This window comes from Tinamus guttatus, unplaced genomic scaffold (genome assembly GCF_059628265.1).
Source record: "Tinamus guttatus ecotype Peru unplaced genomic scaffold, ASM5962826v1 Tinamus_guttatus_pri_ptg000138l, whole genome shotgun sequence".
Lineage (NCBI taxonomy): Eukaryota > Metazoa > Chordata > Aves > Tinamiformes > Tinamidae > Tinamus > Tinamus guttatus.
Window position 1 is genome coordinate 5,424,621 of NW_028288672.1, and position 13,060 is coordinate 5,437,680.

Sequence of the window (13,060 nt, forward strand, 5' to 3'; positions counted from 1 at the left end):
AAATACTTACTGCAGTGGGATTCAGGGAAGGATGCAATAAGGAATAAGAATTCCCATTTCTCTGATCATCATCTTACTTGCCAGAGACTGCCTGAGCAGTTGGGAGCCTTACAGCAGTTATAGTAGGAGCATAGGTAACTGCTCAAGTACTTTGAGAAATCCTCTGGAGGCCTTTGTGCCTTTCCATGGATTATGTGAGGACCCCGGGTTTCTGATTTGAAAATTACCGATAAAAGAGGCCTCTGCATATCTCTGCAGGTTTTATACTGCATATATGTAAGAAAAAAAAACAGTCGGTCAGAAATTTAAAAAGCAGAAAGTAAGTAAAAGGAAATCAACTCTTTTGTGTGTGCATATTTGCGATTTTGTGATTGCAGATTTGGGGTAGAAATTGTTTTGCATTTCGGAGTTAGCAACAACTAAAGAGTTTAACTTTTGTAATATGGAGGTTACACTGCTGTAGTGAATGTGTACAGGCTGTCTCAACAGCTTCTTTGAACTTCAATATCTGGATGTGAAAGACAAGTTACAACTGGGTAAATATGTCTATAGTATAACGTGTTACATATCTTTATTTTTCAGTTCTATTTATAAAAAATAGGCTTTACATCCAAGGCTTTGATGTATCTGCAGGACACATTTTTAGTATTAAGACTGATCAGATCTGCAAGGAGTAAGAACCTGCTGTTATTCTCCTTATGTATCGCTGTGTCTCAGATATTCTCCTGTATCTCTCTCTCAGCACAACACATTGTTTTTCACCCTGTCCAAAAGAGGTGGTAGAATATTGTAGTCAGTAATAAGGGCAGGCTTGGGTTTTGGCTTTTCATGTGTGCTAGCACCATAAATTTCAAGAAAGTGAAAGGCAGAAAATTGCTTATAGTTCCTTGCTTGTGGTAATGCTTTTCAAGTGTATGAACATTTTCCTCTTATGTTCTCTGCCACTGATCCGCTAATGTGCATCATAGTGACCTGAATGTGGCTTCTGGAGTTTAATATTAATAATTGATTAAAAAACAGTTGATCATCAGCCAATCACACTTTATTCTGAATTACAAATAGTAGTGGTCTGAAAATAACATTTTTAAGATGCAATTGATTCTTAGGAGAAGGTTTTAGGGAAAGAGTTTATTTTTGTTTTCCTTTTGATGGGTTCCCGAGGGAGTTTAAGTATGATTTTTATCTGATTCAGTCTGCTTATGGAGCAGTGTCATGTCTCTATTTGATGACTGAGGGAAGGGAGTGTAAGGAAAATCTGCAAGTTTACAAGTAATTCTAAACTGTTAGGGTACTCGGATGTTGCTCTAATTGCAAGGAATTCCAGAAGGAGCTTACAAGTCTGAGCAGGCAAAAAGTTCTGAGGTAGGTAAATGTATGGTAATACACCAAAATGGGGAAAAAAATAAAGCATGCCTGACCCTTGTACAGCATTACAGAGGCCATGTACAGAGGGCATCACTAGACATGATCACTATGCCCATACTCTGAACACTCTGTGCAGTTCTGGTATTCACATTTCAAGGATATAGTAGAGTTAATAAGGAATAGAGGATGCCATTAGCAATGGGACAGCTACCCTACAAGAACCAAGACAGCCAAAACCCTTTAGTTTGAAGGCGAGAGGGTTATGTTTATTTATTTATTTACAACTAAGAGATTTACTCTCTCACCGTAACACTCAAAATTGTAAGACTTTTAAAAATGTTCCACTTTTACTCTTTTTTTTGCATGTATTCAGAAAGATATCTCTGAGTTTATTTGCCAAAACCAGCATTTTTGTTGTTGTTGTTTGTGTTGAGTAGCAAAATGACTCAATTGAGAAGAGGGGAAAGAGAGAACTAGGATCTTATTTTGTAAGTTTTCTTCTGCAGAGTTTTCTGTGAAATCCACAGGATTTCACTACCATGCAGGACAGTCAGCCATCAACAAGTCTATTTGCTTGGTACATAATGTGGGTTCTGCAGGTTGCAGAGACAATTTTTAAATAACTTTTCATTAACCTTTCTTAAAATCTAAATGAATACACTAAATAACCTATGGATACAGAAAAGAAGTAATAATATTGAACCTAAAAAGCATAGCCTTCTCTGAAATAGAAATGTGACTGCTTTCCTTCTTCTTTTTTTTTCCACTTTGGCAACTTTGTGTGTTTCTGTGAAACAGAAGACTGAAGGTTTATGGAAGGTCCAGCAGAAGCAATTTGGAAAACTTTACACATTCCGCCCTTTAATTAAATCATTTTTCACCTCCTACAGGAAGTGCAAGGAATTTACTTCAGTCCCGATTTTTTTATCCAGAAGTTAAATCCTGTTGAATTCATGTCCGAAAGTGTCAGCTGTTACAGATTGGAGTTAGGTACTCCATTTTCTGTCTTACATTAATGTTAACCCTTATATATATTTAGCTGTTAATCTTGGTTCACAAGCGTGAGAAATTTCAGGGATATCTGTAACCTTTCTGTGTAGGTTAAACAGCAGTGTGCTGAACAGCAGCTTCTTCGTACTGTAGAGAATTGTACGTATGTTTAATGTGTTCTGCAACTGTTAATTTAGAACAACGACACGTGTTAAGAGTATGAGCAAGTCTTACAGCTGTTGTAGCCCCGTCTGAAGCACAGCACCTTGCTTTAGGGTCAGAAATAAGAGTATCAAGGACAACAGTCTGATATATACCTGAGTTTGTCTGCTACACCTACTGCTTGTTTGCTGCTTATTTGATTGACAACCAAAATTGAGCATTAGCACTTTTCTGGCCTTTCCATTCTCTTTGATTTCTGCTGCTGGGTGCCATTAGTTACTTACCGAAAGCAAGTCTTCTCATCGTTATATAATCAGAGTGTGTCTAATCCAAGGCCCTTATTCCATTTGGTATCTTGACGACTTCTGTCTAGGCTGTCACACAGTAATGTCAGAGATGGAACCTGTAGGCATTCAAAAATAACCCAGTAGCTCAGCTGGGTCTAGACTTGGTTAGATGTGGCAAAAAGTTGCTCTGAAGAAAAACTGATCATTACTGCTGTACCAAGAACTAACAGAGCATAATTGAGTGAAATGGCTTTGGATTTTGTTTTGCAAAAATAAGAGCAAGTCCTGAGATGTGTGTCACAAACCCTCAATTTAATCATTAAATGTAGAAAATGTGCATCGTTATATGCAGCTTAAAATGTAATTTCACATTGGTACTACTGTGAATTAGGAAGGTACAGGAAGCTGACCGAACACTAACAAAATGGTCTGTTAGTCTTAATGTGTATGGGCAAAAGGAACGGTAACTTCCACCAGGTCATTAGTCATTTGTGCACGCTATTCAAGATGATAAATAGTAAATGATATTTGACTTAGTGTATCTGTTTAGAAATGTAAATGAGTGTCATGAATTTGAGTGCAGAACCTTTTGGCAGTATTGGCTTTTTACTTTAAATTACTTTTGCACGTTACCCATACTTCTTCCAGTGTTCCATTTTCCTTTTGCACCAAAAATATGCTACCCGAGAAAGCATATTATAGCCCTTTAAACAATGTAAAAAAAAAAAAAAAGTAATTTAAATAGGAATCAAAAAGTATGAGGTCTCCTTCCAGTCTGTTAAAATATGTAGACACTTGTTCATTGAGATGTATTTCTGTGCAGTGGTGTTCATGCATGCACGTGTATATGCAGTAAACAAGTGTTTGTCAAACAGTATATTTTACTGTTGATCAGAATAGTGATTTTTAACTTTGGTAAGCTTCCAGACTTTCTTAAATAAGCAAAGAAGTCTGAGGAGCATAGATTCACTGAATATTCAAGACAGCATCACAACATAAGTTGTCGTAGTGCTTATGATCTGATTTATCTTCAGGTAGTGCCTTTCTCATTGAGTTCTTGAAACTTTATTTTCAATGGTTAATAACTTAGCTAGATCTGAGCCAATTTTGACAAGCCTGGCATTACTAAAATTCAGATCCTTACTTCTAGATGATGCTAGAGATCTTCATAGAGAAAATCACCATTTTTCTTATCTTGGCTGAAGCACTGTAATTTTTTTACCTAGTCTTATTTTGAGAAGCAATGAAACTGTCTTGGTTTAAACTGTTAAAACCAAAATGCAGTATAGAAAACTCTAGTCTACAGCTTAGAAGTTGACATGGTTATAAACAGCAGAAAACATCCTCCAATGAGAAATATGGAGCAATTTGTATATTAGGGCCTGTTACCACTCCATCTCTAAAATAAATAAATAAGTAAATAAATAAATATAGCAGGAGGCACAGTGCAGTGCTGGGCTCAGGCAGTGGTACAGCTGTTTGCAGAGCGCAGTCCTTTGGCTGAAGTCCCAGCTCTTAGAAAGGTAGAACTCAGTGAGCCAGGTGACTCAGTGACAGCAGACTGGTACGTGTGTATGCTTCTTTGGAGATAACTCAGGAATATGCAATGCACTACTTTTAGTGTCAGTATGTCCTAATAAACCACCTTCTACTTCTGATTTGTTAAAAAGTTCCACACATTTTTTTTTATTATTATTTTTCTCCAGGTGAGGACCCGTTACCAATGAAAAATTAATTTGTTCCCAACCAATGTGATGACTTTTATTTTACCCTGTCTATGAGTGTGTATGGAAAAATGAGGATGGAATTCAATTTCAGAGTGACATCCGCTTTTAACAGTTGAGATTATATATGTTCTTTTGAAACGTATCTGGTCATCCCCAATCAGAGTTTGCATGGTGGATCAGTGCCTGAGTGAGCAAGCTGAACTACTTGTGGATGAAGCTAAACCAGAGGTGCCAACTGCCTACTAGAGAGCATTGAATCTACTGACTGAGACTAGACTTAGCCTGAGATAAAAACCTTGAAATATGTTGGGGGGTTTTTGTTTCTTTTTGTTTTTTGGCCAGGTGTCCAACTTTTTTGCTCTATAAATATTTTCTTATTGCATCTCAGTACTTGCTGTAGATGTTCTCATAGCTCCCTTAACTGTCTTCTGGCCTATCCATGGCTCCATTGTCTATCACTTATAGAGGGCTGAGATTTCTATTTTAAATATGTACACCGAAATTTAAGAGCTACAGCCCAGAGCTGAATCCCATCCTAAACAAGCATGTGCCTGCTTGTTTACTGTCCATCTGTTACTGCTCTGCTCCCTATTAATTTGCAGAATAGCAAGAGGATTCAGAAGATGTAAAATTCCTAAGTTTGGTGATACTAGGAAATTCTGTGCTACCTAGTAAATCTCTTAACTAATATATTTAATTTTGTTTCCAAATAGCTTTTCAGGAGTCATTCAAGCTGATTACTCATAGTACTAGAATGGTTGTTAATGGATTTGTCAGAGATATTAATTATAAATGACAAAACTCCTAGTAAATTATTGTGTACAAGATGTACTACATAAAATTAAATGTAAATATGTACCATATTATTAATAGATAAAAACATTTGCAAATGAATAGCTTGAAGTCTAGGAGTGGCATGCTTAATTTATGAAGCTGTTTTATATGACACCACTGAAAAATAAGATGGGACAATAGTGTGATGAGATTCCTCTTTTTTTCCTTTTTGAGTGAAAAGTAGCTTCTTAACCATTCAAGTATAGTCACTTGAAACTATAGAATTGTCTGAAGAAGCTTTTGAAATGCAAATAATAATCTTCTGCATAGAGAAAAGACACAAGTGACAAAGCTATCTTACTCAGAAGGCAGATACCACTCAAATTTCCTCATGCTCTTACGAGATTGATAATTTTCCCTTCTGAATTATCTAGTCCCCAAAGTGGGAGTCAGTGCCTGTCTAAATGTTATGAGTTTCAGGGACCAGTTATATAATGTTTAGGGAGAGCAGTGATTGCTCTCCCTGCGTCAGTAGTTCTGGTGTATGTCACCCTGAAGACAAATCTCTGTAGAATCTTGGTAGTCAACCTCCTGCTGTTCAGTAACACAACTGTGGGTTTTGTGAGGTCTAAGCAACAGGAGCAGGGTGGCAAAGGCAATGAATAGCTATAGGGAGTAATTACTCCTCCAGCAGAAAGCTGAAATGGCTTTATTAAATGGGTGTCATACATAGCCCCTCTAAAAATAATCTCCAGGGCTTTTTTTTTTTTTTTCAACCTCTATCTTTTGTGATCCTTATGCTCCTGTTTTGTGTCTGCAGCATTAGACTCAGTCTAAACAAATAAATAATTTCCTTCAAATCTGCTGTAGCGAGCTATTTGGAAAGCAGATCATTCTAATAATGTGATTGTGCAATAAAGGGTGGAAGGTAGCTGGATTTCAGTAAACCTGTGTTTGTTTTCAAAGCATGCTTTCAGATCTGACGTTGAGAACATTATGTAATGCCATGTGACTGCCCATTTTTTAAAAAACTTTTGCTTGAATTTCAAGTGATTTCTAACCTGTTAAAATCACTGTTTTTTTTTTTTTTTTTTTTTTAGCCAAATTTCTGTTGTAATACTGAGGAAAAAAAATCCCTGAGTTGCTGTTCTGTAATGTTACATTTGCATCAGTTTCGGTGAGCCGTGTTGTGTGCTTTCCCAACTTTCATCTAGAATCTGAGGATTACTACAATAGTGTGTCTTAACCATGTACTCATAGCTATGTTTGATCTAGGAATACAGAGTTAATGAAAAATACGCACTTGATGTTAACCCCTTGCACTATTTCCCACGTGTACTGTGGGTTGTATCCACTGTTTTCAATATGTTAACAGAAAAAAAGGTACAAGATCAAGAATTCCAGCTGCTGTCTGCATTTTCATAATAATTCTTTCTATTGTAACTTCATAGTCAGTAGGCATCTAAATTCTGATTAATTATTCATAATCACTGATTTCTTTGCTTAAAAAGTTTTTTTTTTATGAATTTTGTTGAATTTAGAATAAAAATAAATAGAATGAGCTTGAATGGAGTGTGATATCAAGGTTACTGATCTTCTGACTGTCACTTAGTTTTGCATACTGTCTGTTATCAACAGCTTTACATAGTATTAGGACACTGATGAGTAACTATGGTTGCCATTCTTACCTTGTTTTTATATATGTAAAGCAATGTTCCTTAATGTTTCACATTTTCAGCTTTTTTCTATACTTCACAATAGTTAGCAGCATTAAAATATATAAATATTATGAGGAAAATAAGTGAAGTTTAAAAACAAAGGAATAGAGAAATTCCACAATTTTGAAGACATTAAGAGTTAAACGAATAAGGGGAAGCAATAAACAGTTAAGGAAAAAAACTACTAAGATTTACAAGTCCAAGAACTTACTTAAATGTTCATTTCCAATGTTTTTAAATGGAAAAATAAGTAAATGGATATCAGTCTTTAAACAAAGGCTTTGGCTCTTCAACCAAGTTTATAATAGTCATAAAAATTGCACCCTGAAGCAGTAAAGTTTTGATTTCATTCTACTTCATTCTACTCTCCTTCGGCAGAAATCATAATTCTGTCATCAAAATTCCATCAAGAACATATTTTTCACACAGTTGATCATCCTGGGATATTTCCTTTGCATAGTGTTCACCTTCTTTTTGATGAAAAGGGAGAACATTTTCTTTCCCTTTTCACTGAAAAAATAAAGATAATTGTAAAAATGATATGCTTAAAATAATAAAATGAAGTTAGGAACTTAATAGCAAGTTCAATAAACACTCTTATAACTTTATGAAGAAACAAAAGTACAATATTTCGAGTTTATTGTTAAACCTCAAATATTTGCTTTAATCCAGAATGTTCTTGCCATTTACGCTAACAGTCAAACTGGGCCCAGAGATTGAGGCAAACCCAATGGAAGGGCCCTTCATGATCCATCCCCTGTGCTCCAGTTTGGAGAAATGATCATTTTGTTCTCTTGTTTTCTGGTAATCTGGATCTGCAGGGGTCTTGTCATGGCTTACATAATAGCAGCAACTATCCTGTTTCTACATGTGGTGAGATTGATTGTGTAGAAAGATCCTTAAAATACTGGATAGTGTATTTTTAATTATTCCCTTTTTATTGGATCTTGAAAGAAAGAAATGCTCAATTTTCAAGACAGCTTTGGTTCAATGAGTTCTACCGGGTTTAGCAGAGGAGTGTCTCAGGGGAAATGGTATTATATATGGGCCTGTCTCACTGAACAGTAGTCTTAAAAAGCTTAGCTTGATGTAATCAGCCATTTTCCAGGCAAACTAATTCTGTATTCTTTAGCTGAAGTGCTCATCTAATTAAAGAGGACTGCTCTTCTCCAAATTTTATCGCTAATCACTTTAAGATTGTTTTTTAATGGAGAACAATCCATGTATCCTTAAACCTCAGCTGCATGCTAAATGCAGAGGATCAGATGAGCATCTGGCCTTGTGCCAGCGGTGACTTGTGGCAGGAATGGAGTGAGCCTTCGGAGAGGATCCCATACGCAGCGCTGTCCCGGGAGGGCCTTTCTCCCCCTGAAGAAGAAACCACTTCATTTAGGCTTTTTTTCCACCCCTCTCACAATTTAGCAGGTGACAAATGACTTAGGGAGGCTCCTTCTTGTTGCGAGCCAGCTCTCTTCCTGAGGTGAAGAAATGCTGCCTTCCTCCTCTTACTCCCTGACTGCCATCAGAGGGTGTCTCATGAGCCTTTCCTTTGTGTTCTTTTGTGTATTGGAAGTTCAGTAAATGGGATATGCTTTACTCTGAGCTGTTGGCCAGTGTTTGGGCCAAAGAGTGCAATACAGCCACACAGTTTTTCTTTCCCCATGCCTACTCTTATGGAAACTTATGGGACTAAAGAACAAAATTTCCTTCTTGCATTTTCTAACCTGGTCTGTCAGTCCAGTTTTCTGTTTCGTGGAGAAATGTTTTCAACTGCTATTTTCATAAAAAAAAAAAAAAAAAAAAAAAAAAAACGTTACTTCTATTTAGTTGAGTATAAAAAATTCAATGGAACGCCAGCTGTCGCCCCAAGTCACTGACTGTCATGGAAAACTGGTGGCCTGTACCATTTTGGTAAGGTGCAAAGCTATACATTTTCATAGTGCTTTATTAACTTTAAAAGTTAATTTAAAGGCAAAGTATGTAATTCCTTTCTATTTTTTAACTACATTAGTTGATATAAAATTACACTATAGTGCATGTTTGTCACAGTCAACTTTATTTTTGTTTTCTGCCTAAGCTGGATAATGCAGATGAACAAGCAGCCCAGATCAGACGTGAACTAGATGGACGTCTACAACTGGCAGAACAAATGGCAAAGGTAAGTGGCTGCTTTTAGGTACCAAAAGTGATGGTACCTCCTCATATGAGAGTGAGTGGGAACATAAAGCTAGAGACACATGAATATGTGCTTCTAGCATCTGCTAGAATCTGATTCTGAAATTAAGAAACTAAGCAGAAGAAAGCCTAACAGTTTGCAAGATGAATTTCCTTCTGGCTCTCAAGTTTATATGGCAATAGGGGTAAGGAGAAAGTAAACCATTGAAAAGACATATACTGTTTAATCATTTTTTCCCCTCATCAACAAGTCTAGTGGTAAAACAGATTATTTGTAATTTTGGGAGTATGTGTTTTGCAGCTAAAGCAAGCCACCTTTTATTCAGAAAAATGTATTCTACTGTGCCCAGGGTTATAAAAGTTTGCATCTTATATTAAAAAAAGATACTGCATGTGATATGATATACTTTCTAAGTGTATATATATACGATATACTTATATAGTCTATGTTGTTAATGGCCATATTCGAATTACAGATAACAAAGCTTATGAGTAATCTTAGATGAAAGTAATGGTGATTAGGCAAATGAGAAATAATTCTTATAAATTTTAGAAAAGCAAATATATATTTCTCCCCTACAGCTTGAATCTTACTTTAAGAAACAAGATTAAGTGTTCCTATATTAAATATCACAGGTAGAATTGCTATCATTCCCAACCATATGCTATTAAGTTTGGTGACAAGAATCCTTTTGCTTAAAGTCAAGTTTCTTCAATCTTTTGTGAAGCCTGTGGTTATAAGCAAAGTTACCCAATAGTCTTCTGTTAGCTCTGTTACCTTCTTGCCCTTAGCTGCAAAAGTTATCAAACAACAAGCATACATATATAAGTATAGAGTATGTCTACATGTGTGTAGCCTTAAAAAAAGGTCTTTATTCTTTCTTTACTAGAATCATCACTTAAAGATTATCACTGTTTACACAGTGTCAATTGCAGAATTTTGTATGGAATAAGGAACTGTGCCTTACATGTTACATGCATGTTAGCAATCAGAATTTTCATAAATATTTTTTAAACCTATTTAGAATGTAGAAATTTTTTTGAGGGACTTTGCTTTTATTGCTTGTCCTAATTTTGGCAGCTGTGAGAATTTTGAAGGTCATTCAAGCCTAAGGAATCAAAAGTTTTAAAATGAACTATGAACCATTTCTGTCTTCTCAAAGCTCAGAAACAAACAAACAAACAAAAAACCTTTTCATTACTGGATTAAAAATTCTAGCATTTTTTCCTGGTAAGGAAACTGGCCTTAAGTGACTACTTTCCCTTAAGAGAGTTATTAAACTGAAGTCTCAAAAGATCAGCACACCTAAAGAGAGATTGTTGCATTTAGTATTTTTTAATACCTTATTCATGGTTCCTATAATACATTACTTACTACTTTTGAGGTAAAAGCTGTTTATTATATACTGGAAATTTATTTGAAGGAGAAAAATAGCTTACCTATTGGAAGCAAGAATCTTAGAAATATGCTGATATAAGTGTAAAAGTCTTTATCTGACTAAATTTAAAATAATTGCAGTAGAAGCATAGATCACCCTATGAGATTTTCAAGCAATTGTAATCAGTGCTTTGTTATTCTAACATAATTTTTATATGATCTTATGGGGAGACTGGCCAGTGCTGTTCGTCTTTAGAAACTGCATCAGGAAATCCATTTTAGTACCTCAGATCTAAAGGCTTGTGTGTTTATCAGCCTGAGCAGCTTTCTCACACCTTTCCCTACTTTTTTTTTAGATCTGTTTCAAAATGTTGCAATCAAAACCCTAAAACTTCCAGTGTTGCCTAGGGGGGATGTGTAATTCTTTAGGAAGTTTGGGCTTTTCAGATCAACATAATTGCATTCCTACATTTCATTCTGTTCTTCTTGTCCTGCCTCTAAGTTATTTCAAATATTATATATGATAGCAATTTGCAAGAAGTTGACAATCTTAAAAAATAAAGGAGAGGGGAGAGAGACTCTCAGAGTCCTTATGGAAGAATCTCACTTATTTTCTTCACAGAGAGAGGTGGCTAATGCTGGAAAGCTTCTGCTGTGAATTGAACATTCAGGTTTTACAGGTTTCAACTAAAGGTCTCCATTTATTCTGACAGTGCTTCATATCTTCCATTAGTGCTGCCTTAAATCATGGAAGATTGTAATTATAAAAAATATGCAGCAAAAGACACTGTGAAAAGCCTTCTAAAAAGAGGAAGAGTTTTTTAACAATATAATTATGTCATTCTTCCATTTTGCCACAGCTTTTTTTTTTTTTTTCCCCAATGGTCAAAATGATTATTGGACAATTCATTTTGTCACCTTATAAAATATTTGAAGGTAAAATTAAAGGTATATCTAAAACTATTGTATGAATATGTATGCACTGGCGTATGTACAATGTATGCACAAATATTCAGCCTAGATTTAACACTGAATGAATCTAGGGGAGAAAAGATTGCTTTTTATAGATGCCCTTTATTTTTCTGAAACCTTCATAAGGAATATGCTGGAAATCTGAAGTCAAATTGCATTTCTTTTAGTCACTATTGGCTGTGTAGTATGACAGGACTTGCATTTTATAACTATTTTGAAGAGCTAAAATAGATATTGGAATTAAGATTTTTATTATTATAAATTATCTCTAGGTTAGAGCAATTTAACAGAATGTATCATGTGTCATCATTAGTGATTTTTTGTCCCTAACTTTTAAAATATATCTTCCAAGGAAAGAAAATTCCCCAAATTTGTAACAAGAGAAATGGAGAACATGTACATAGAAGAGTTGCGGTCTTCAGTGAATTTGCTTATGGCAAATCTGGAAAGTCTTCCCGTGTCCAAAGGTGGGCCAGAATTTAAATTGCAAAAGTTGAAACGATCACAGAATTCTGCTTTCTTGGACATAGGAGATGAAAACGAGATTCAGCTATCAAAGTCTGATGTTGTCCTCTCATTCACATTAGAGGTAATCACATATTTCACCTAGCATTTGTTGATAGTTAATATGATTAGAACACCTATTTCTTTATACTTTTTTTGTCATTAATCTTTACTTGGTTTTGTGATTATTTTTATCATTTTAATATTTTTTGTTAAACAAGTAGATGATGCTCTTTCCATCTCTTAAATTAGGCAGTAGATTGCAAATATACAAATAGATTTTCTTCTTGTGCTAGTTGCTGCTTTTGGGTTCAAACAGCATGTGCAGGTGAATCTCCCACAAAACTCTTGTAACTCTAAACAAATTTCAGGGCATTAACTTCTTGTTTACTGAGATGAAGCAGGAAAAATGACCTATGGGAATCGAGTCCTAATCCATATAAAGCTCAACTGATTTAATGAGGAAACCACAGAATACAGCTAGGTGTCATACACATGTGATTATAGAATCACAGCTTAGGTCTAGTTCTGAAAATGTTCATATTGAGAAATATTGATTTTGAGGAATAGTAAAATCAAAATATTGTCAGAGTATTTGTCAATCAGAAGGTACCACATTTATTTTATACCAAATATATATGTATATATATATACATATATATATGTATAACACAAAATACCAAGTACTACTGTAGCAAGGGCCTTTGACTTACAGATATAACTGGGACAGCCATGGAAGATTAGATCCTCTATGTAAGCATAATAGATTGATTTCTTCTACTGTGTACAATTTTAATACTGCTATCTAATAATGCAAAAGCCGAACATGAGTTTTCAAAGAGTAGTACAATTTGTCATTCTGAAGTTGAATACAGATTCCTGAATGATACCATAAATATCCATAACAAGGAATAATTTTGAAGTACCTAGAAAGTAATAGGTGCTTATGCCAAATATTTCAGTTAAAAGAAATTTAGTTATTATGTTTAATATAGTGAGGAAAAAAAC

General features: G+C 35.1%; 1 protein-coding gene across 3 annotated transcripts in view; it reads left to right on the plus strand.

Annotated features, from left to right (window-relative positions):
- CADPS2 (calcium dependent secretion activator 2) overlaps nt 1-13,060 on the plus strand; it is a 284,907-nt gene that overhangs the window by 97,491 nt on the left and 174,356 nt on the right. For all 3 annotated transcript variants that reach the window (XM_088521873.1, XM_088521874.1, XM_088521875.1), the window contains exons 4-5: nt 9,101-9,181; nt 11,901-12,137. In XM_088521873.1, the coding sequence (XP_088377999.1) occupies nt 9,101-9,181; nt 11,901-12,137 (318 nt within the window). The remainder of the gene's footprint in view (nt 1-9,100; nt 9,182-11,900; nt 12,138-13,060) is intronic.